Source organism: Bemisia tabaci, chromosome 5 (genome assembly GCF_918797505.1).
Source record: "Bemisia tabaci chromosome 5, PGI_BMITA_v3".
NCBI lineage: Eukaryota > Metazoa > Arthropoda > Insecta > Hemiptera > Aleyrodidae > Bemisia > Bemisia tabaci.
In genome coordinates this window covers 29,125,022-29,151,439 of record NC_092797.1, presented here as the reverse complement: position 1 = coordinate 29,151,439, position 26,418 = coordinate 29,125,022, and the positions used below count along the sequence as shown (strand labels likewise).

Here is a 26,418-nt window from a genome sequence, read left to right as displayed (position 1 = left end):
ACAATGGAGTCAAATTAAAATTTCTTTGGCATTGGTCGATAGAACGTAATTTTTTGCATCTTTTGGTATAAATACGAGCTCTGTGACTGCATTTCTGCGAAAGTTATGGGTGTTTGAAGGTTACGACTTTAAAAAATGGCAACGCTGTTTCCCTGGGGTTCCTGCAAAAACGGAGCTAGGGATAAGCCTCTCTCAACTAGTACTATCAGCTCACAAAGTTTCGTACATTCCGGGCTGGGTACATTTTTTGCCTATATGAATAACCCTCTTTCAATTTGCTTTGCCCACATAAATTCTTGTCAAGGAACCCATTTGGAACTCCTCGGCCGATATCTACGGAAGTAAGAAGATCGCTATAAATGACTCGCGTTGCTATAAATCTCGACCCATCCTTAATTTTCGAGTTCTTGTTACAGCTCATGTAGACGCTTTTTATTACATGACTCAAGTTCGATCTGACAACCCGCCAACCCCGACATGTGCCCTATTATGATAATTTTGCCCGGCTCTAAAATAACACTCCTAATGCACTCTCCTGCTCTCCTCTGATCTTTTTTCCGCCTTCCAACACGTCCCCTCACCTCTGCCCGCGATCCTTCTTTTCCTCGGGTCCTGCTCCATATTTCCGTGTGACAGTAACTTATTTCGTTTTGTCAGTTATTTTCAGATAATGGTTGTATCTTCATCGCCCACCGCAACCCCCTCCACCCTCCTCCTCCTTGTCTCTCTCCTTCCCCCCTCGGATGCGCTCCTCCTTCCTGTAACGCCTGGCGGTGCCACATGGGCCGACTTTAATTTTTGGAAGCCGAAGCCCCCCCCCCCCCTCCCCCCCCCATCCTTGACTTTTAATAGTCGCGACCGGAGATTTAAGCTCTTAAAGCACGCGCCACGCGTGCACGACGCTCATTGCTGGAGTAGGAAAGGCTCTTTGTTGCACTTCTCATAGAATCTAATTCGGATTTTTTGGATTACTATAGGGGCTCAGCCCCTTGGCTGCCCCGCGCCCAAACCTCCGAGGATTTGCGTCACGGCCAGCCTGATTGGACAGGGTGTCTACAAGTCCGGAATTTCCGGAAATAGCACTGATTTTTTAAGGCCGGTCCGGAAGTAATGGGAAAGTGCGCAAATTCCGCAAGAAGGCCCGGAATTTTTTTTTTCATTTTTTTGTCATTTTTTAGCGCCAAATTCAAATTTTTGAAATTTTTCGAATTTCGTCAAATGGAGGTACCGAAAAAGTACTGAATTTCTTGGGAAAAAACTGTAAAAGCATTGGTTTTTGGCCAGCCTGTTTTAGTAGACACCCTGTGGGAATTATCGAGAGTTTTTGAAAAAACACAATTTGGGAAAAAATTGCAAGCACAGTGGCATGATTATGAGAATAGGATTGAACAATTGGACTGAGTTTTCCAATGAGGAACTAATATTTTAGGATCTCATCACATTCACGTGATGAAAAATAAGTATTATCCTAATCTTTCATAACACAATTAATTTAAGTAACTAAAGATTCATTTCGCCATTTTCCATTACCTTTTTTGGAATTATAATCATTCAAGACTGCCCCGTGCAATTTCTCTAGGCTCCACAGTTAGCAGAGAAGAAACATTACAAATTACAAACAATGTAACGCGATATAAACCGACTGATATGCCTTTCCGAAAGATTAATTCTGCATTTGAATAATACGCGTAGCGTAAAACACTGGGGGAATATTTGAAGTTGGGTTCGAACCCAACATGCAACTATTTTAACTCTGCGGTGGGCTAGGTTGCATACGCGCGGTTTTGCAGGCGAAATCTGAGATCGACCCAGTTTTTGCAGTAGGATGTAGGTGCAATTAGCGTTTATCTCGAGCGTGGTGTCTACCTCGGTCAACACTTATTTGGACGCTCCTGTCGCACAAATTTGTAGTGCGATTGTAACAAACTGAGTTGCTTTCTAAAAGACGAACTCTGCATTTGAGTAATGCGCCGATTGTAAAACAATTAGAAGAATTTAAAAATTTGGATTTAGACACAAAATGCAGCTATTTAAATCCGCAGTGGGCTGGATTGTGTACCTTAAGCAAAACACTGATCGCACGTGTACCATATCGCGAGAGCCGTATATCGCGAGCGCGCGTAGGCCGGCCGTAGGCAGATCTCACATTTCGCCCGCAAAATCGAGCGTATGCAACGCGGCCCACCGCGGAGTTCAAATAGTTGTATGTTGGGTTCGAACCCAACTTCGCATATTCCTCCATTGTTTCTCGTATTTAATTAAGTTGTAAGAGCGTTCCACCATCTATTATTTTTTAAAAAAGGCACTGATTTTTTTAAATGCTAATATAAGAAACCGTTTATCACATGAAGACTGGATTAGATTTAAGAAGACAGAGTATCTTCAAGCTACCAAAATTATAGATATTAAGTAACTTTATAAAGGGAAAATTACATGGGGGGGGGGGGCACAAAAATAATTACACTGTACATAAATAATATAAAGGCTTCACATTAGACTGTAAACAAGGCCTGCGGGCTATGCTCTGTTAAGCATAGTGCCATTATGTAATTCACAATAAATCTACTATTTGTTAAACAAACATACAAAAAAAAAAAATAAAAAATTATAAACAGTTTACGGCTAATAGGAAAACAACGTTGCACAGCAAGTGTGCTACTCTGCTTGCTCTAACCACAGACATCTTTAAGCACTACAGGCGGCGCGACATGGCAGCTATATCAAAATACATGTATTTTAATGCGGCTGCTCGCATACGGCTCGACGCGTTCTAGCCCATTGCTTTCCAGCATAGAGGATAGGGGACAGACGCCACGAATGAAGAGAATGCGCCTGCATACATCGTGTTGTTGCTACAAGAATAGGCCGTGGCGTCACATCGGAACCAACCGAAAAACTATGAAGTACCCCTTTAAATCTATGTATCTGTGCATTCTACCAGACACTAGATTTCCCGGGAATGAAGTGGAGCCTGGAATCTAGTTTAACCACGATCACTCTTCCTCATCCGTTTTTCAGTCCGGCAAGTCCTCTTCCAGCCGGTGCAATGCAACCGGTTTTCATGATATTCGCGCCTATCATTGGTATGTACGTATTATGTAACGCATATTTTCTGTTTTCACCAAGCCCTGCACTTAGAAAAGTGAACTTTTATCTTGAGGAATTTTGCCCGAGTCGTGAAGGTAACTTATAATGACATCGAACTATTCCGTAATGATTGGAATACTTTCATCGTAACAAGTAGACTTGTGCGGTCCCAACTGAAATTTTACTCAGTGTTATGAGTAGCTTCTTTGTCGTAAAACATGCTGTGCTCGGAGCAACGAAAGACTCTCGAATCAACGGTTTCTTCATGACTGCACAAGAAAAGAGTAGGCTTGATTCAACACTGTAGGCGCACGTCAACTCATTGTAGCATTGTTGGAGCAACAGAACCCATCGTTAGTATTACTAGAAATTTTATTGTATAGGAAAAATTGATTTATCGTAGCATTTTGTGTTGATCCGATACAACGCCACTTTTGGCCAGCCTGTCTCAGTAGACACCCTGGTTTCCGAAATGTTGTTCAAGTTAATCCCACAGGGTGTCTACAAGTCCGGAATTTGCGGAAAGTCCGAAAGTAGCACTGATTTTTCGAGGGCGGTCCGGAAGTACTGAAAAAGCGAGGAAATTCCGCAAAAAGATCCGGAATTTTTTAATTTTTCGTCAATTTTGGCGCAATTTCAAATTTTTAAAATTTTTGTTTCGTCTAATGGAGGTACTGAAAAAGTACGGAATTTTCTGTCAGAGGAGGTACTGAATGTCTTGAGAATGCACTGAAAAAGCACTGTGAAAGTACTTATTTTCGACCAGCCTGTTTTAGTAGACACCCTGTCCCATAGATTCGCAGTTTTTCTCGTTTTTTCTCAAAATTAGAAGGGGGACATGAGCGGTTTTCGCACGAACCGGCGCAATCGAAAACTTAATTTTGAAGGGGTCCTCCGAGGCATCGCATACTCTGATCCCAGTCTTGCCGTCGAATTCGGTCAAGTTTCTTGGCCGGACACGCACGCCGCCGCCGCCGTCTCGGCCGTGGCGTCGCGGCGCGGCGTGATTATTTCTGGCCGCCGCGACGCGCGACGCGGCGGGCGCATCCCGAGACGGAGGCGGCGCGGCGCGGCGAGGTGCTGGTGCAACGTCCAGACGGTTCGCCGTCCTCGTCCTCTCGACCCTGTGCCCTCCCCCCCCCCCCCTCCCCCCGGGCGAGCGTTGCGCCGAGTCATTAACCTGTGCAGTGTGCAGGCGTCTGCAGTTCGCACCTGAAGCTGTAATAATGAGGCTCGTGCAAACACGCTGCAACCGTTCGCTTTCGCGGGCCCCTCCGCTGCGTCCCCGGATTCGGCGGATGACACTCACAATTTGACGCGTTTCCGCCGAACGGAACTATGTGCATCAAGACGTGAGCCCTGTTACGCGTGTGTTCTTATGGGTCTCGGGGCTCTTGTCGCAATGCACATAGTTCCGTTCGGCGGAAATGCGCTCGATTTCGTATACCCATCCTGAGCCTCACGTAACCGCGTAACCATCGCTCACGAGTCGCACACCACCCGCAATCATACTCGATCGCGTCGATCTGGCCCATCCGCTCCGAGAGGTCAGATCTGCCGTGCTAAGGAAAAGCGCCGTATATGCATTTGCATAGTGCCAAATTTCCTCTCAGAAAATATCCATTTCTGAAGAAATGAAAAAAAAAAATGAAAAAAAAACCACACTAAGAAGTGGCCCGAACTGTATGTAACAAGGTGGAGAAATGGTGCTGGGTCCACACCATTGTGTGGTACAAATGAACTGTGCGTGTGAAACTGTGCTGTGCAATGAACCACCCAAACTGTGCGTACAAATGGGGGGGAAAAAAAAAAAAAAAAAAAAAAAAAAAAAAAAAAAAAACACCAAGAGCACTGGTATGCATTAGAGTTAAAAAAAATTTAATTTTAACTCTAATTTTAAGTTTTGGAACGCCTTGGCTTTGTTTTCCCCGCGAAATGGTGTGGACCCAGCACTATTTCTCCACTTTGTTTCTGAAGAAAGTTATAAATATTTGTCCTTAAAATTTTCAGGTAAAATTTCGAACAAAACTCTCCGAAAAATCGGAGGGGAAATATTCACAAATTTTCCTGAAAATTCGTCATTTTTAGGAGGAACTTTGGCAACGCCTGATGGCTCATACGGCGTTCTTCCTTAGCACGGCAGAGATCCGCTCGCGACTGGGCCCTGGGATCCCGGGCAGGACCAGGAAATGGAGTTTTACAAATCGCTGGAAAAATTACACATGGGAAAGGTCCCGCCAGGAGTAGCGCCGGATGAGCATTCGAATGTTGCCAACTTTCACTGAGTTACCTTTCCTCGAAAAAATTGGAAGCACCTCTCAGGGTTGCCACCGTCAGGGAATGCCGGGAAATATCAGGGAATTTTTAAAAGTCAGGGAAAACCTGGAAATGTCAGGGAAAAAGTCGAGAATGTCAGGGAAAAATTGTCAAGTCACCTCTCATCGAATTACCTTTCCTCGAAGAAATTGAAAGCCCCTCTCAGGGTTGCCACAGTTTAGGGAATACCAGGAAATGTCAGGGAATTTTTAAAACTCAGGGAAAATCTGGAAATGTCAGAGAAAATAACGAAAATGTCAGAGCGAAATTGTTAAGTCACCTTTATTCTCTTCCTAGAATGGGTTTAACGTTTTGAACAACAAATTTCGCCTGAAAACTATTTCAAATCATATCTTTTAAGCATCTGGCAGAGCCGCAATTGTCAAGAATTTTTACCAAAATGTGAGAGAGAAATGTCAGGTAATTTAATTTTCTGAATTTTTTGGAAACCCTGCCCTCCATATTCTTCTTAAAAATGCGTAATATTCTATATAGGACTTCAAATAGACTTCATCAGGGCCGGATTGCAGATTTTTGGTCCCTTAGGTGCAGTCTGTAGAGTGGGCTTTCATTAAATGCACCTCCCCGAACAAGAGGGGTCAAGTAGTAGTACAGCTTCTCAGTAAGATGGAGTGAGGTCCGGGGGGTCTCTCTTGTTAAATTTGAAATTTTAACCCCCTTAAAACGCAATTTGAGGCGTTTTTTGGCACAAGTCTTAAGCATAAAGAAGGACTAATGTAATTGCTTCCTATCTTTGCATGGGGAGTTTGGATGTAGAGGTGGACTCTCAGTCTCACTCAGGATAGCCTGGGATATCCCCTCTGTTACGGCCTCAACTTTGAGAGCTTTTTTTGAGCTTTGGTGTTCGTTTCAGAGAAAACCAGTGGCACCGTCGTGTTTCTCACAAAATTTTACGCAAGGGAAAGTACTTAAATCGCAAATATCCCATACATGCAAGAGCTCTATCGTGCGCATTCAAAGTCCAAAATCGGTGTAATACTTGTATTCTTCCTGATTCACCTGTTGCGCTTGCATCAATTTTTCCCTCTTCCTTTTTTTATCATTTACATGGTTATATTTTCTGACCCCCTGCGTCATGTGCCTTTCATGCGGCGGATCGAAATGTTATTTTAACAATTAAACTACCGACCCTGTCTTACTTCCCAGCTTATTGGCTGCGCTTGCGCGACGCGGTGCAGCGCAATGCAACGTTAAGTCTGGCAAATCAGATTGCGATATTAAATCATTCGCATCAGATCTGTGAGAAAATGTGACTATCGCCGACTGGAAAGAGGTAATCGGTGATCGGGATGGGCCCATTTTCTTTGCAATTATTTCCATGACTGGCACTGCAATGCGATGACGAAATCGTCGAGTGTGCGCCATTTGGGTCAAGTATCATCGTCCGGTCAGCACTAGACATAGAGAGACAACTGTAGGTGGTGGCTGGTTTTTCACAAGTACTTTCTACTCGACACTTCTCTCTCATCAGTTAACACTCTTCTTGTCCCTCAACTTTTTTTACACCCACCTCTACAGTCATTCTGATGGCCGAAATTAAGACAGCTATTTTACCTCATTCAGGCAGGACATACGACCGTGACCGGCTTTTTAAGATAAAATCGATTATCGATTTTTCCCTCTTCGTAGCTGTGGTTAAGAATCGATTGTTAAGGTGCTCGTTGCGAACACCCTGTTTATCGATATTTTTCCATAGGTTTAAATGGCAGATCAATCGATACATCGCAAAGCACGCCACGCCACTGGTGGTGACGAATGATGACTTTGTACTCTCAATCTTAATACCATATCAGCTCATCAAGTCTCAAATAACACCATTCAACGTATTGAGAAAGTGCATGTTGCGACCCGGGAATGGAGTTCAGTGGCGTGGCGTGAAGGATCGATTATCGATATTTCTCCATTTGAAGCTGTGGTAAGGAATCGATTATCAAGGTGTTCGTTGCGAACACCTCGATAATCGATTCTTTTCCATAGATTTAAATGGCAGATCAATCGATTTATCGCAAAGCACGCCACGCCAATGATGAAGTTACGTTCTTGTGTGCTAGAACTGCGATCTCGGCCGCAAAAGAAACAACAAAATAAAATAAAATATTAATTGGAGGTTTTCCGAGGGTTTTGGATTTTAGAGGGTAATTTTTTTCAACTGCCCTGAGGAACAGGCAAGTTTTAGTTATCGCGGAGACGCCTGAGTTTTGAGCTCGTCCAGGTTCATCTAAGTTCAAGTGGATTGTTTAAGTTCTCCCTTCTGTTTTTTACACCGATGGGAACTCATTCGGAAAGCATTTAAATTCACCCACGACGCGGGTGTGAATGAGCCTTATCAAGCAGAGCATTGGCCCCCGTGTGAATCTGTCAATTTAGCTTGTCGCCTTATGTTTCTCCTGTATTTTACTTTTTCTACGGGCGTTATCTTGTTTTTGTTTTGACCCCGGTATTTTGCTTTGTTTTGAAACTAACTGAACATAACTCTTGCTGATTCTCACAACGTCACATATGGAAATGCGGTCACCTCAAGTGTTTACACGTTTTCTTTAGGGGTGCAGAAACTTACAAGGGCTCCCCCAAAATAAATTTAGGCTCCTCCATTTCAAGTTTTCGCAGAAGTTTGCCCGACACATAAAGTAACGCGTTCGACAGTTTTATTCCCTCCGAACAGCTCTTGAATGTTTTGTTCCCCCCAAAATAGCGCTTAACAGTTTGGTTTCCTCAAAGTAGCGCGCTTAACAGTTAAGTTCTACTAAAATCCTAAAACACCGCGCTTTACCGTTCGGTTCCCTTGAAACAATTTGCTCAACAGTTTTCTTACCTTAAAAGAAAATTTTTAATAGTTTTACCTTGCCACCCCCCCCCCCCCAAAAAAAAGAGAGAGAGAGAGAGAGAGAGAGAGAGAGAGAAAGCAACGTCCCTAAGTTCTCCCACTTTTTACCTTTCTCACAGGGTTCCCCAATTTTTCTCGTTCTCACATGGGTTCCTCAATTCCCGGCCCGGAAGTTCCTGCACCCCTGGTTTTCTTAAAATTTTACTTTTGGCGGGAACTTTACTCTTCAAATAACCCGCTCCATTCTCTGTTTCATTTCTCTTAGATCGACGAAATCGTTGAGCGGAAGAAGATACCGATCGTCGTCGGCGGCACCAACTACTACATCGAGGCCCTCCTGTGGAAGATCCTCGTGGATGCTGATCGGAACCCTCAGGAACGTCGACAATCCCCGTCCCAAGATGGCGACTCTCCCTTTCCGGAGGCTCTCTTCGCGAAACTCACGCACTGCAAGGCAATTCTGCAGTACGTCCAGGACGCCCTTCGCGCCCCCATTTCAACCCTGTTCGAGTGCATCGAGCCCGTCTACCGCATCCAGCCGCAAGTGCCGCAGGAAGAACTCCAGGGCTTCTCCAACCGGGTCCTCAACGATATGTTCGGGAAAACCACCGCCATCGAGAACATAAAGCGACACAAAAATGCTATCCAGGTAAACTTATAACTAACTACACTGAAAAAAAATTCTCGGCGTTTTTACCAAGGTCCGTTGTTACCTTTACCATCTCACTTTTTTTTTACCAATTATTGGTAATTTTACCAAGACAGACTGGTAAGCTTACCTGAAAACCGGTATATTTACTGTTTTTTTTTCAGGTAAGAATACCAATTTTATTGGTAATCGATTCCCGGTAATTTTACCATAGTCGATAAAAAATATTGGCATTTTTACTAAGGTCCAGTACAATTACCGAGAAAGTTCAACAATTTTACCGAGATTTCTCGGTGGAATTACCAATTCCATAAATGGTAATTTTTCCAAGAAAAAACTGGGATCAAATAGAACCCTGAATTCTTGGTAATTTTACCCTTTTCTTAGTAAATATACCTAGATTTGTTTTTTCAGTGTAAAGGCCTAGATACACACGGCGATTAATCGCCGCGAGTGAAAGACGAAAGCCAATGGAGAGCCTTGATTTCGATGTATCGACGTCAATGGGTCGAAATCAAGGCTCTCCATTGGCTTTCGTCTTTCACTCGCGGCGATTAATCGCCGTGTGTTTAACGACGCACACTGGACCGAGTCAATACTGCCGCGCTAAGGAAAAACGCCGTATGAACCGTCAGGCGTTGCCAAATTCCCATTTATAAAGCATGTATTTTTGATAACATTCATGCATATATTTCAATGAAATTTTCGGATATTTTAGATTGAATTTGCGTAAAAAACTGTCTGAAAATTTTGGCAAATAATATTCACAATTTTTCCAGTAAATTCGCTTTTTATCGGAGGAAACTTGGCGACGTCAAGGTTCATACGGCGTTCTTCCTTAGCACGACAGAATAGGAGAAGGCGGACAAAATCTGGAAACTTTGAAAGCTTATATTTTCGATAACATGAAACAAAACAGTTTAAAGGTGGTTTCATTGGTGATTTCATAAAATTGTCACTCGGAAATACCCTTTGAACTTGAGTTTGTGACGAAATAAACATCAAAATTTGAAATTGTAGCCAAAAATTTCATGTCCGACCTCTTCCATTAGTTCGTTCCACTGTGCGACATATTGAATTTTCCAATCGCACTATAGAACGTTTCTGCCTCACTAGTACGGTGGGTAGTTGCAAACTTAGTGGCAAATCGTGATACAGTTTAGCGGTTTTCAGGGGTCAAAGTAGATGACATTTGAAGAGTTTTGAGTCGAAGAGGCATTTCGAATTTGGTGGCAGATCCAAGATGGCGGCCATTCAAAATGGCGCCCGGGCGCGTACTTTGAGCCGCTATAGATCGAGATCCACTGAACCGATTTAATTTTTCTTTTTTTTGTTTAAAAGATAATTTAAAGGTAAATATAAAAAAATTACAAAATTTTTGATTTTGACTATATACAGGGTGTTTTTTCCACAAAAACCGGTTTTTCAGAAACCCAAAAATCGTTTACATTTAAATAACTTTTCAGGATGGGCGTACCAGCAATTTAAGATGTGTTTATTCTGAAAGTGCTTGTTTTTAGCTTTCCAACGATATATTACACTATGGGTCTGTAATTAACAGTTTGCGTAATATCTTAATCCGCGCGGCGGCGGCACGCGATGGACCTCCGAAATAGCAGTGTAGCGCATACGCCATATCGCTCTAGTTCCGCTTCTACTGAACTGATTTCAGATTTTTTTGTTTTGTTCGGAAGGAGTATCAACGGAGAAATTTGAAGATAGCTAAGGAGGGTCTGAGCCCCCGACTCCTTTTTTATTCAATATAGAAAATGTCTATTTTTGTGCTATTCAGTGTTTTTTTCCTTCTAGTACGTTGGCTTAGTGCCAAAAAAAGGGCAAAATGCTGCAAATCGTGTTATACCACTTTAGGAGGTCAAACAAGATGACATTTGAAGAGTTTTGAGTCGAAGAGGCATTTTCAAAATGGTGGCAGATCCAAGATGGCGGCCATTCAAAATGGCGGCCGGCGCGTACTTTGAGCCGCTATAGATCGAGATCCACTGAACCGATTTTATTTCTCTTTTTTTTGTTTGATAGATAATTGAAAGGTAAATACAACAAAATCACAAACTTTTTGATTTTGACAATATACAGGGTGTTTTTTCCACAAAACCCGGTTTTTGTGCATTGATAAAAAAGCTTTTAACCCATATATCTTTTAAAATCGCATTATTAAGGCCCCTTTAAATACTCGCCATGTAAAAGAGCGTCTTTTGAGCTTTCCAACGATATATTACATGATGGGTCTATAATTTAAGGTTTTTGCACCACTGCGATCCGCGCGACGGCGGCACAGCGCGGGCCTGCATAAATTAATCCAGGGGCATATGTTGAAAAGAAGCCTCCCGTGGAATAGTGAATGGGGCAAGTGTAAAAAGTGGCCTAATCTCTTCTTTTCGATGTGCAGAAAAATAATTTAGATGTTGTCTAGCTCAATTTTGCGTCCAACCCCTCCAATTCAAGATGGCGGCCAAAATGGGGGCTCGGGGGTTGAAGATGTTGGAATTTGTTTTTGATGCCGTGTAAGGGGTCTATAACTATGTAACTTTGGTCGTAGAGTCCGAATTTGAGGTCCAAAATTGTCTCCGGCTCAAAGGGATGCCCAAAATCCAATATGGCCGCCAAAATTTCCACGATAGGGTCAAATCTCCGAAAGTTGCGTAAAACTGCCAAGTAGTATATCTTTCATAGGGTTTTCTGGGTCGTAAATTTCACCGATGAGGTCAGAATTTCACTACAGGTTTATTGAAGCCCAGAAATTTCAAAATGGCGGCCAATATGGCTGCCGTTGCGGAGTGAAATATTTTGTTGAGGCTCGTATCCTCGAGTGAGGTGCCCCTGCATGGGATTTTTGGGTCGTAAATTCCACAAATGAGGTCCAAATACCGAAACAGGCCGATAAATGTTCTCTAAGAACCAAGATGGTGGCCAACATGGCTGCCGCTCAGATAATGAGAACGGTAGAGAAGTTACCTTTCTGTCATTGCGGGATTGGCTGATGGTGGAATTTTTGGTATCGATTTATCTTAAATCTCAGCTTACTATCTGATTTTATTTAAAAAAAAAAAAAAAAAAAAAATTAAAATCGTGGTGAGAATCCCGCTCTCCAAAGTTGGAATCCCCCTTTGTCCGCTGAACTCCCAAGGGTGACCTTTGTATTCAGAATTGTGTATTTTGTCCTTCAAGCGAGAAAAGTATCTTCTTAGGAAAAATCAGGAAATACGTTCTTGAACATGTCCTAGATGTACTACAGACAACTATCACTACCACTCCGATGTACTTGATGACTACATACAGAATCAGCGGGGTACATAACATGCACGAAAATTCATCATTGTATGCATGGTAACTTCTCTACCGTTCTCACTATCTGAGCGGCAGCCATGTTGGCCACCATTTTGAAATTTCTGGGCTTCAATAAACCTGTAGTGAAATTCTGACCTCATCGGTGAAATTTACGACCCAGAAAACCCTATGAAAGATATACTACTTGGCAGTTTTACGCAACTTTCGGAGATTTGACCCTATCGTGGAAATTTTGGCGGCCATATTGGATTTTGGGCATCCCTTTGAGCCGGAGACAATTTTGGACCTCAAATTCGGACTCTACGACCAAAGTTACATAGTTATAGACCCCTTACACGGCATCAAAAACAAATTCCAACATCTTCAACCCCCGAGCCCCCATTTTGGCCGCCATCTTGAATTGGAGGGGTTGGACGCAAAATTGAGCTAGACAACATCTAAATTATTTTTCTGCACATCGAAAAGAAGAGATTAGGCCACTTTTTACACTTGCCCCATTCACTATTCCACGGGAGGCTTCTTTTCAACATATGCCCCTGGATTAATTTATGCAGGCCCGCGCTGTGCCGCCGTCGCGCGGATCGCAGTGGTGCAAAAACCTTAAATTATAGACCCATCATGTAATATATCGTTGGAAAGCTCAAAAGACGCTCTTTTACATGGCGAGTATTTAAAGGGGCCTTAATAATGCGATTTTAAAAGATATATGGGTTAAAAGCTTTTTTATCAATGCACAAAAACCGGGTTTTGTGGAAAAAACACCCTGTATATTGTCAAAATCAAAAAGTTTGTGATTTTGTTGTATTTACCTTTCAATTATCTATCAAACAAAAAAAAGAGAAATAAAATCGGTTCAGTGGATCTCGATCTATAGCGGCTCAAAGTACGCGCCGGCCGCCATTTTGAATGGCCGCCATCTTGGATCTGCCACCATTTTGAAAATGCCTCTTCGACTCAAAACTCTTCAAATGTCATCTAGTTTGATCCCTGAAAGCCGCTAAACTGTATCACGATTTGCCACTATTTGCCCTTTTTTGGTAATTACCCACCGTACTACACGACAAAATCGGCGTCTTTTCGCGTTTTTGTTGTGTAAAGCGTATAACGTCTTTATTTCTCAAGATCTCTTAAATGTTGCCTCACCTCACATCCAGTGTGAGGAATTTTCTCATGGGGTAAGAGGGGGAATCCAAAGTTAAAGTATGTATCTCCTTTTAGGTAACTATTATTTTCTAGGGGAGAAAAGGGTTCCAGAGCCTTTAAATCTCCTCCCCTCCTGTTTTACGCTACTGTCACATCCCAATATTAGTCTTCTATCAGTCGCGATAGTCTGCGCTTTTTTTTCACCCCTCTGTGACAGAATGCTAACAGCTGCCAAAGTACACTTGTTTAAACGGGAAATAAAGCTCAGTACGTTATACATTGGTTAGTTCTCGAATTGTTGACGTTTTTCTTTGATTTCTATCACAGAATGATGCCCCACAAATGCTGTGAACTCAGTCCATCAAGCACCTATTTGATACAAAAAATTAAAAAAATTAAAAAAAAAAACAAAAAAAACGTTTTAGTGCAAATTCCGTTTGAGAGGCAACCTCCGGAAGAATGTGAACCACCGATGAGGCTAGCAGGCTACTGTAAGTCTGATTTGAACAACATCTTTTGATATTTAGCGATACAGCGCAGCGCGAGGTTCACGAAATTACTTCACACTTCATCAAGCTGAGATCGGTCAGCTGGGAAAATTTGCTAAACGTTAAACCTCTCTCAAAGTAACGTGTTCAAAAATTCTGCGGCACCTGACCAAGATCAAAGATTATTAATGGAGCAGCCAAAGCCGGAGAGGTTTCGTTGCATCACAACGTTGACATGTTTCACTGAATACGTATTTATTTATGCAACAACGGTTGTTTTTACATTCCCTCCCTAATTTGCTCTGTGCTCTGACGGAAACTCTTTGAAATTTGTATTTTAAAACATGCACCCGCCAATGATTGCAGTACCCAATAAGTATTGAAGTGAAAATTCGCAATGTTGCAATGCAATCTTAAGCTTTTATGTTGTGACCCTCTTAAATATCTCCGTCGGGTGAAGCAGCACTGCCGGGCTAAGGAAGAACGCCGCGTGAACATTCGATAGTTGCCAAATTTCCTTCCATAAAATGTTTATTTTTGAAGAAAATTATGAATATTTTTCCTTGAAATTTGGAGGAACTTTAGGTGAAATTGCAAACAATACTATCTGAAAAATTGGAAGAAAAATATGCATGAGTGTACCCGGTAATTCGTGCCTTATCAATCGAAATTTGGCAACGCCTGAAGGTTCATACGGCGTTCTTCCTTAGCGCGGCAGAGCAGGATACCAACACCTATTGAAGCAATTATTTTGCACTGTTGCATTGGAAATTCTTCAGACGAAGCCCTTAAAGAGAGAGGCTTTTGAGTTTCAAGTTTCAGATCGCGTCGGATGAGATAATCGGAAACATAATAATTTTATCCCGACCGGTCTTGTTAATGTTAATCTTGCGCCAAATCTCAAAATATCGTGGCCGAACCTTAATCCTCAAAATTCAAAACCGCGATCGGCACGATATTTTTCGCGATCAGTCTCGTCGATGGTTCATAGTCTTGCCCGGTATCGCTCAATTAAAAAGCAATTAGTTCAGGTGCGAGATCATCCCATCATCGTTTTGTTCAGAATTTTAATGATTCCTTACCCGATGCCCCTTTCATCATTCGGAAGTTGATCTTCTTAGGTCTCATGGTTAACAGAAAAAAAAAGGAAAAAAGAAGGAAAAGAGGAGCAAATTGATCGTCGAAAGGTCAAAATAATGCTTGAAGTCGATAAGGAATATTTTCTTGGTTGATTGGGAAACAAGTACGGAGTTGGAAAATTTTACGAAAAATGCCTGAAAAAGGTTTGAGCTGTCGTTCTTAAATAGCGTGTCTCGTTTGGATAATACGCTAAAACCAGTGCAGGGGCGTGGCGTGCTTTGCGATTTGTCGATTGTTCTGCCATTTAAACCCATGGCAAAGAATCGATTGTTAAGGTGTTCACTGCGAACACCCTGATTATCGATCCTTTTCTATAGGTTTAAATGGCATAACAATCGATATATATCGTAAAGCGCGCCACGCCACTGCCTAAAACTGAAAATTGCGTCCCGTCCTTCTGTTTTGTATGATTGGTGGTTTATATTGTAAGAAAGGTTACCCAACACCCGAACCATCGGATCTTCTACATATATAGTCAACGACTGTAGAGTCCTTAATTTTACTGTGACTGTACTTGTGTGTTAGAATCATAAATGAAGCCATCAAAGGAAAACTTAAGTAAATTGACTCTCAAAAAATTGAATCCGTCATATCGGCATTGTGATTCCTTTACGACACAGCAAATTTCCTATTCACTATTAATTTTACGCCGCCGATTAATTGATTGAAAAAAAGAAGACTTAAATTAAAAATGATCGCCAATGGTAACCACACACAGTATAGACACGAGTTCTTATACGTCACCTTCGCTAACCATCAACTTGTGTCTATTTACCTACTTTTGCGTCTAACTGCCTCTGCTCACTGCTCATTTAAATACTACTCAGTTGTTAAGTATTACATCATTTAGTTCTTTCCGCATGCCTCTCTATGAGCGCATATTCTCTTCGCTTTGTATGAATGAATAATCGTAACGTGTTTTTCCTCTTGTTTGCGTTTGTAACGAAGAGTATATTCTATTTCAGGTCATTATTCGAATTGTTGAGGAGATCTTCGAGTTCATCTTCAACTTGCAGCAGCTAGTTTCCGAGACTGAAAAGACGAAACCTGGCAAGCCGCGAACATACGTGAAGCATGTGCTCTTACCGAATCTGTGCTCAACGAACACGCTTCTAAGCTGCAATTTCGTGTCCGCCCTGTTCCCAGAGATGTCCAAGCTTCAAGCAGAGGTGGAGGAGGCATTGCGAGAGGTAAAAAAAACAAATTTTCCCCTTTTTGTCCCTCTTCACAAAATATTCCAACCCCCCTTCCCCTCCCCCCATGGTAGGCAGCCCCTTATTTTACCAACACCTAAAAGTGGCCAAAGGCAAGACATTTTTGCAGAAGTGTATAGTATAGTTTTTAGTATAAGAAACATTTTCTGGAAAAAAACAAAAATTTCATGTACATTCCAAAAAATCATTTCTAAGAGGAGAAAAAACTGATAAAAATTTGACCTATCAAAAGCCGACATTCTAGTTGGCGTACATAGCACGATGCCTGGAGCTGAGTGCAGCCAATCAGCAAACGCCGTCCCTCGCCTGGCTGCGTCATCAAAGCCCACCAGAAATATCGTTTCAAATGGGTCTCAAATTTGGCATTTTTAAAACGGGGTGTTTTTGCCGCTGAGGGTTAACGAAAATTTGAAAATTTTCTGAAGTCGTAGTTCACTCCATATACTTTCAGAAAATGGATCAAAAAAATGGGCCCCATTTGACTCTCTGACCCATTTGGCTAACTGACCGAAGTTTGTCAGGGAAAAAACGGACGAACTCGAAATGAGTCACGACTGCACTTAAGTCCGTCATTTGCATTAGCAACTAATTGGCCGACGACGATGCATTTTCAGCTTGTCGAGAGATTTTGCAAAAGTGCCGATAAAATCAAGCCCCTGAAGTGGCAAAATGCATACCCCGTTGACTAATTATTGAGACCGGCAGGATGCTTTCCGTAGAGCCTAACCAATCTACCAATAGCAAGAAATTTTCGGCAGGTGTTCCCACCAGTAAAACTGCAAGAAACGGTCACCGGTGCCGCTAGGGTGATGTTAGTGACTCCATATACTGCCGTGCTAAGGAAGAACGCCGTATGAACATTCGAGAGTTGCCAAATTTCCTTCGGTAAAATGTTTATTTTTCAGGAAAGTTATGAATATTTTCTCTTGAAATTTTCAGGAACTTTATTAAGTACACTTGCGAGCAAAATTATCTAAACAATTGGACGGAAAATATTCATAAGTTTACCAGGAAATTAGTGTTTTATCAAAGGAAATTTGGCAACGCCTGGAGGCTCATACGGCGTTTTTCCTTAGTACGGCAGTAGAGTCCTTGTTTAGTTTACAGAGAAACTGGCAACGCGACGCGACGGGCTTGTTTCCGCACTTAACTTGTACTGTACCCACGCGCGCCCGATTGCATCGTAGCGCCAGCAAGGCATCCGCTTATCAAATCATGGCAGCCTTTGGCAGTCATCGTGTTAGAAGAAGCTCAGGAAATTAGAATAATACGGATGCTGTAGGAGCTTCATGTATGGTCGTCCTCAGGCGGCCTGTGACTTCAAAGTGGGCAACCGCTGCAACTGTTCTGCCACGTTACCCAGCTGCGATTCTTGAAAGTTGGGAACACTGCTTTTACTCCGTCAGGGTGTCTAGCATCAGGAAAAACCAGGAATTTTGGCCGATCAGGAAAGTATCAGGAAAATCTGAAAAATCGGACGTTTCATCAGGAATTTTTCTCACGCGAATCTCGTCAGCTGAGAAGTCTTACTGCTTTTTGCCTACCGCGCCAGGAGTCGTCGCGCCGTCTTTGTGTCCGATAATTTCTCAAAGAAAAATCAGGAAAATATCAGGAATTTTCAAAATGAAAAAATCGGGAATTTTTAAATGAAATATCAGGAAAAATCAGGAAAATATCACGATTTTTCAAAATTAAAAAATACTAGACACCCTGTCCGTTTAAACGTACCTATAACAATCGATCTTAGGTGAGACAGGCTGTCTCATCTAGAATCGATATTTTCTATGGATTTAAATGGATTAAAAGCAGTGGTGCCAACTAGAAAGCATCGCAACTGATGTTACCGAAGAAGAGCAGTAAGTGGAAACATGAAGTTTTGCGAAAATGAAATTAGTAGCATCCGTTCGAGCCGATCTTCGAAAATCAATGTTCATTCTGGACACTCAACTTCGAATATTCGGATGAATCAAATCAACTCATTTTCTCTCCGACCGTAGTAAAAGGTCCTTTTTCATTTCATGTCAAGCAAGAACAACACGTGCTGTGCGCTGCATACAGAGACAAGCTGCATACTTACATGGTTACATTTTGGACACGCAGCAAAAGGAAAGTCAGGTTAAAAATTGACAGGTTATGGTACGGTTTTACCAAAAACAGAAGTAAGTCTCTCTCGCGAAATAATGAAGACATACCTGGCTGCTTTTTTCTGGCTGTTCTGGCTATGCTTATATTCGTACAATACCAAACTGCTTTCTTAAAATTCTCGTTTTTTTACCAATCTTCGTGTCTCGGAAGTAAAGAACTCAATTTTAATATGTGTCCTGGTCCTGGATAGCATGGGATCCTTGAGCTGTAGGACTTATCCCGAAATATAGTCAGCTCGAAGTGAAATCGTGACTAAATAGTCGTACCTACGTCAGAAGGACAACGAATCGAAGTTCAGTTTATTTAAATTAGAGCAGTCGAATTTGCAAGGAAACTTGATTTCAAAAAATGGGCGTAACTGCTCTCTTCGGTAACACGGGAGCGTTGATCCCTGATGGACGGATAAGCGGGCATTTCGCTCACCCGCCAATACATTACTCACGGGTTATTACCGGTTTGGTCGTGTGAAAACGGTCGCGGGGAGGAAAGGTCTATGGAATGTCTTGTTTAATTATTCCATGTTCCCTAACTGCTTGATTGGTTTTTCGTTGATCAGGTGGAGCGGGTGTTGGACGGCGGTGTTTTGGGCGGCGAGGAGGCGGAGAGGGCGTTTCGCGGTCGCGTTGAGGCCGCGGAGAGACGGACGCTCGAGCGGCTTGGGGGCCTTGTCCAGGAGCTGTCCAGCGCGGTGGTCATCGAGGAGGACTGCCTCAACCACTTGCCCGTGCCCGAGCTACACCAAAGGCTCAACGACGTCGACCCCGTCCGGGCAGCCGCCCTTCACCCCAACGACCGGCGAAAAGTTTTCAGGTAAGAAACCTTCCCGATCTCTCTTCTCGCTCGTCGAATTTCATCGTCGGGACGAGATTTGGTTGGACCCGGACAAAATTGCAAGAAAAGGTTTTTATCCATCTAAAAACGCAGAAAAATCGGTAGAATCCGAAAGTCTACAGGTTGCCGAAAGTTCGCAAAAAATTTCACGCCAAAATGGCCGAAAAACTGAAAAAATTCCCGAAATTTGCACGTTTTTCCTCCTAATTTTCTATTTGGCGCCAAAACTATTGGTCTTAGCGCCAAATTTTTTGCACCAAGGACAAGAGAGAAAAGAGGATGATTTTTGAGGATGAAATTTCACTACAGATAACTTTGTTTTGATGATCATATGGTGGCATTGGACCCCAGAAAATTGCGCCTTAAAAAAAATTGATGGTTCGCATCAATCGCGGATTTCATGAGAATGACCGATTTTTGGGGATTTTTTTCAGTTTTTCGGTCATTTAGGGGTGGAATTTTTGTGAACTTTTGTCGAACTTTAGAAAATCGGATTCCACTGATTTTTCTGCGTTTTTTGATGTATAATAACCTTTTCTTGCAATTTTGTCTAGGTTATCCCCTTTTCCTCGAATTTCGTCCCGACTATCATTGATACTGCCCTGTTTTGGGAAAACGCCGCATCAACATTCTGACATTGACAAAAGAAGGTCATCTATAAGGACCGTTATTGGACCCACTTTGAATCACTTCAACTCCACATGATTTTTTGTTCATTAAAGGTGTATATTTTTCGGAATGCATTATAATTTGGTCATTTGTGGCGTCTTTCTTGGTCTAACATTGGTTCAGACATGGATCCGAGAGCCAATTTTGGCAAAACATGCGGATTTGCGGTCGAATGCTGAAAAACCAAATTTTTCGCCAAATCAGCCCCTAGACCCATGTTTAGGCCAGAGACCCGAAAGGAAGCCGAAAATGAACAAATCCTGATGTATACCGTAAAAAATATAGACCCTCAATGTGGAAAAAATCATAGAGTTGAGGAAAATCAGAATTTCAGGATAGGCCCCAAAAAGGCCTTCATCGATACGCCTCCTTTCATTAGATACAATTCCAGTTTTCTTAAGAGAAGCTGTTAATATTTTTTTATGAGTTTTCAAAATATGAGAAGATAACACTTTGGTACATTGCCAATTATTATTAGTTTCTATAAAATTGACTAGCAATATACGTCAACACATTTTCAATTCATTGAAAGTCCCTAAGTTTGATCAGTCATTTCCTGAGGTGATGAAACTCAGATTCCTCGGGGCCGATTCCGTATTGTTCCCTCAGTTCTGACTTCGTCTCGCCGAGAATAATCGAGAAAAAAGCTGAGGGACAGCTTTGCCGTGCAAGTTAAAAATTTAAAATCTCCGATAGTCGGTTTATCACTCCACGACTTTTAAATAGTAATTCAACCCATCTAAGGTTTGATGAAGCATCTTTCTAAAGATGTAAATGAAATTTTGTGAGTTTCGTTTTGAAGCAATGTAAAAATTGGAAAATTATCTCAGGTACGCCCCACGCATCAATGGGTACAGCTCTAAAACATGAATTTTATCACGTGAAGAATGTGTACGTAGCCGGGAAGTAGGGGGCAGATCCAATCAAAGTAACGTATGCACCATTGATTCGTAAAATAATTTTCTGCTTCTCCACGTGGCGAGCGAAACCTACCGTTTCTTGATATCAAATTCGTGTTTTCCTGCTGAAAGAATGAAGTTAAAAGAGAAACAGTATCAGTGGCGCGAACTGGGTATTTCTGAGGCGCAGTTTACTATTACTGACACGCCCATTTACGTCGTAGAATTTTGAAATTTTTGCAGATTCTTGCAGAAATTTTCTGACCGTACTGTGCTTTCTTCCGGTGGCTTTCGCGTGATCGGTTATGTCACATGGTTTTTAAACGGCTAGAAATAAATCGTTGAAGCCACTACCACACGCGCTATCCCGCGCTGCTGCCTCGCCTGACCAATGAGAGTAGTGACTGCCGAACCGTGATTGGTTCAACGTTCTCCTCGCCATACGAATTGCTGTGCTCGTGACGCCATGAGCCTGATTTAACACCACGTGTGAATCCGTTTTGCGATAAACTTGAAATTGTAAAAACTCGCTAAAGCATGACCCTGCCCTCGTTATACTCTGCCGGCCAATTATTCGAGTCAAAGGTCTCGTTTAAGTGTGTATGTTACAACGTACATTGTAGAGTATTATTTCGCTGCAACAGTACATTTTTATCTCTAGCATAACTAGATTGCCAGATTTTCCGTCCCGAGTGGAGCACTGTGGCAGTCTCAATTCAGACAAGGTACGAATTCATGCACTCCAATAATTACATGTTTCTTAACCAAAATTTCACGATTTGCGCGATGAAGATTACCGGAACATCCCATAACTAAGGTACAGTAGACTCTAGATTATCCGGATTAATTGGTGCTGGGCCCGATCCGGATAAAAAAAAATCCGGATAATAATAGTAAACACAAACACCACCAACCAACACCACAGTATTCTTATTATGTATACATCATGTACATACCAACACGAATTTAAAAGGTTAACGCTAAATTGAACGACTCAATGGTGATTGTCAATGTTAGCCGACAACGATAAATTACAAAACAACGATTAAAGCGCGCAATGCGTGAAGTATTCATACAGTCGTGTAGCCGCTAATGTGCGTTTTAGGCTAACTAACCGACTGCACTGCGTTTGGCGTAGTGCGAGAAGTATTTATGCATTCTAGTAGGCGCTAATGCGTCCCACGCGGACCTCACTGTTTGGCGCAATGCGTGAAGTATTCCTTCAGCCTTGCAGGCGCCAATATGCCTTGCGACCGCTTCTCCGCGGATCCGCTCACTAATCGGAATGCGTATACGTAGTTACATGGTTGCAAAATCGATCCGGATAATCCAGAGTCCGGATAATACGAAGCCGGATAATCCAGAGTCTACTGTATTGAAATTTTTAGTTTACATCGGTTGCGGCATAAGGAAAACCATAGGCTACCTGAATCAAATCGCGCTCTACAACGGTTTTGACAAGCTTCTTAATCGAGCAATTTTCCCTCTCCGCCTTGTGTTTCTAAAGTGTTAGCAATGTGCAACAGCTGAGCCGAAATACCGAGATTGAGGTTGCCATACTTTCATACAGCATAATGACATTTCGACGGTGAAAGTCGGCAATCACATAACTCGGTTTGCGACGTCGCAGACTTCCTGTCATACTTTATTTTTTAAACAGAAAACTACTAAACGTTAATCCTTTAAAACTGCCGTGATTTTTCTTCTATGTGCGAGGAAAATTCTGTAAAAACTTCAAGGAATCATGTCCATTTGTTCTCCTTTAAAAAAATAACATAGTTGCGGAGATTTTCAGACACCGCAAACGAGTTATGTGATTGCCGACTTGCACCGTCGATTTAGTGCGCGACTTGGCACACGCAGACTTTCCTATCTTCATGAGTGGGAGGTTTGCGCATCCATTTTGCGTCTTTTCCGAGAGTTAGGCATTGCGAGCAGGGAATGCAGGCATGTTCCAGTACCTACCTCATTGTCAGTGGAAGTCTGACCCTGTTTTCGTATGAAATGGCTCAATTCGAAAAAGACATACATTTCAAAAATATCGGAAGCCGTCCCTTTTCGAGAACTAAGAGTGCTCAATGAAATCATTTCAGACGACGTATAAAACATAGAATTGGCAAACTCAATCCGCAGCAAAGTCGTAATTGCTGTAGTTTTTCCTGCTATCTTGTTCGTTCCAAATGAAAACATTGTTTCATTCAAAAAGAAAACGCCTGACGAAGTCACTAGACTCCTTTTGGCGCGGAAATACTTTGTGCCTACGCCAGCACACAGTCGGATCAACGTCCAGCTTATTAATTAAAATAGCGTCGTGGTGTGGAGGTCATCGCGGATTCTCACCAGCAATTCCGAGAAGTTAGATTAATAAAATTAAGTATTCTGAAATTAAAAAGCTAGTTGCAGTATTGTCATGTCATTCCTCGGGAATGTAGAATTTTCTCATGCCAGTAAGAATATCCACTTTCTCCTATGTATTACAGTTTATAATTTAAGTTAAAAATTCGCAATGAAAAAAGTGTCAGTATGTACGAAACTCTTGGAAAAGTTTAACAGCACTCTCATAGTCCATGTAGATTACAGCTAGTCCAAAAGTCAGTGTTCCGATTGTATCAGCATTGTCATCACAATTATTGAAGACGAACTCGACAGAATGAGAAACTTGAGATACAATAAGGCAGGATTAACGTGTGTTCCTCGTCGGGACTATTTTTTTTTATTCTTTCTTTCTTTTTTGTTTTTGTGTGTGCGTGTTTGTCGCAATAGGCGGTTTCAAAATTTGTAAAAGCGCCAAAACTGCTGCGCGCAACTATTCGTGCTCTCAAGCTGATCATATTGCCATCATAAATATTGAAGGCGAACTCGACAGAATGAGAGACGCGTAATACGAGAAGAATCGATGTGTTCTTTGAAGGAGCTGCCGGTGACCGGAGAAATGGCAAATCTACTGCGCGCCACAAGATTTCGATTTCAATCTAGTTTTTTTTTTTTTTTTGTAAATTTTGGAAGCAGATGTGACTAAAAATAAGGTGAAAATTTCTAAAATAGCAGCCCGTGACAATGGTGATATCATAGGAGGAAAAACGGCAAGCAAGGCTGAAAATTACACGTACAGGATTTTCTCGGCCATCATGTAGTCTGCAAATTTCTATTTGGAATTTTTCTATTTTATTTTTATTCTTCCGATGAAAATGGCTCAGTTTTGGGCCGAACCGTCTCGGGTTTTTAATGTGTAATTTTTAGCCTTGTTTCCCGTTTTTCCTCCTATGTTTTTGATATTTCTAAGAATAAGTATAGATCAGAAGAATTTTTTTTTTTTTTTTTTTTTTTTTTTTTTTTTTTTTTTTATTTTTTTATTTTTTTTTTTTTTTGGAGTTTTGTGGCTTCTATTCCAGATGAAATATTGAAACGCTTAATTTTCAATATCTCGATAAATCGACTGAAAAATCGGAGAGCGAGCTTCAGACTATTTCATGCGCAAAGTGGCACCTCGTGCGTGTTTCACGAGTCCTGACGTTGCATTTCGGTACGTGAGAGTGATCTGTGAACCGCGATGAACTTGGTTCATAGGTTTTCTTCTGTGCAGCCCTTTTCTTTTCCTTTTTCTTTTTCTTTTCCTTTTTTTTTTTCTTTTTCTTTTTTTTAATCGTAGTTGAACAACGCGAGAGGCGAACTTTCCCTGCGATGATGGAGCTCCCGTTGACCTCATCTCTTTTCATTAATGCATACGCAGCGTTTCTTTCGCTCGAGTACAACTTTTTGCAGAGATAATGATAAGTATTGAACTCACTGGACCGAGACTCAACCTACACCGTTATCCGAATAATGCACGTCAGTGCATTTACATGTTCCGAAGAATATGAATGACTAATTGTAATTAGTCCCGATTCGGGCCTACAACTCTTGTCTTTTTTTATTACATTTTTATTTTGTATTTATTTTATTAAAAATAACTTAAATTTCCTTTTTTAAAAGGGAGTAATCATTTTGGGTTCTTTCTGTAAGGAAAGGTTAAGCTAAGTAATTCGGAAATTCAAAATACCCTGGTAAAAATTGGCGATAGGAGCTGTGTTTCAAAATACCATAGGAATTCTTATAGCCGGCGAAAGAAGGCTACAGAAAAGTATATAGCTGGTTGTAGAATGCGGAGGAAATCATACGGCCGGGCGTTAATAACTATATTACTTTATGTATATATTATTCTACCTCTCCTTCTCTATTGCTAATGATTAATATATATCTTTCCTTTCTTTTTTCCTTTTTTTATCGCTTCGTATACGAAGCGATAAAAAATTATGCATCCGGGCTATAGCTCCTATTGCCGGGCTTTACACTTTAACGCCTGACTGTTGCTTTTTCGCCATCGATTATAAAAGGCTATAAGAAATTGTGTAGAAATTCGTGTGCTTTGGAAATCATTAAGTTTGTTACGGAGCCACCTGAATATTTACAAAACATGCATTATATTTTCCTTTAATACATATTTTTTTCATCAATTAAAATGAGAATAATCCATACAGGATGTGCAAACATTTCAAAATTATGAGTTGAAAAACGCTGCCTCCTCGAGATCAAATATTAGAGCCTAACAGAAAGCAGAGCGGCGACGCACTGGCGCCTACAAACCTAACAGGGATACTTCACGCACTGCGCAACGTGTGAAGTATCCCTGTTAGGTTTGTAGGCGCCAATGCGCGTTTCGCGCTGGCTGCCCGCCTGCCGCGCCGCAGCGTGCCACGGCGCTTGAAGCAACTATTTCACGACAGAGGTATTGTAGAGTATCATACGAAACTGAAGGCGCTCTAATATATTAGGAATGGCAGGCATCCATCAAAAGTATGGAGCTTTCCTCGCAAAATAAATCAAGATACTACGGCCCAAAAAGAGAGCAGTGGTCCAAAAACTCACAAAGTCCTAACATCCGTAATTAGTGACGTTTAGCATACACACTATCGCCTGGCTGTGAGTTGCTTAATCGCCATCGGCTATAAAGGGCTATAAGAAATTGTGTAGACGGCTATAGAAGCTATTGGAAATCTTACAGCCGGCTTTAGGTCTATGGTATTTTGGAACACAGATTCTACTGCCAATTTTTACCAGGGTACTGCGATAGAAGTAAGCATTTTTCAATCAAAGCAAAAGTGGCATCGAGAATATTGAAGATCGATACTTAATCGATCTTGTCAGGGTTGTTAAGTCGGGTTTTTGACGTCATCCACCGGACTTCAAAAACCCGACTTTTCAAAGGGCAATATCTCGGTTAATATTGAACGTAGAAAGTTGCTGTTCGGACGGATCTTATCATTTTCAGCTAATCTACAAGAATCAAGCATCAAAGGGTGATTTCACGATAACAGGAATAGTTAAAATGTGAAATACCTTAGAAATAAAAGTGCACCAATTTTAACAGGATTTCATTACCTTATTTTAAAGGTATTAAACTTCCTTTTTCCAGCTTTGGCACGCTGTATTTTAATTCAGTGCAAAGTTAAAGTGATTGATAAACAAACCATTGAATCAGGTATCAGCGCTTCCCGCGGGACTGCTGGAGGACCACGCAAACATGGCGGCCCTGCCAAATTGTGTCGGTTACGTAACAGACACAGCGTAACCGACACTCAAAAATGTGAGATTAAAGATGATACAAAAGATGAAACTTGGCAATTCTTGAGTTACGGGATGGAATTAA

The 26,418-nt window shown here is 41.7% G+C and overlaps 1 protein-coding gene across 2 annotated transcripts in view; it reads left to right on the top strand.

The window, feature by feature from the left end:
• The window catches only part of LOC109037852 (tRNA dimethylallyltransferase), an 85,979-nt gene that overhangs the window by 39,761 nt on the left and 19,800 nt on the right, over positions 1–26,418 (top strand). For both annotated transcript variants that reach the window (XM_019052685.2, XM_019052684.2), the window contains exons 3-5: positions 8,514–8,897; positions 15,940–16,164; positions 18,890–19,143. In XM_019052685.2, coding sequence (XP_018908230.2) covers positions 8,514–8,897; positions 15,940–16,164; positions 18,890–19,143 — 863 coding nt within the window. The remainder of the gene's footprint in view (positions 1–8,513; positions 8,898–15,939; positions 16,165–18,889; positions 19,144–26,418) is intronic.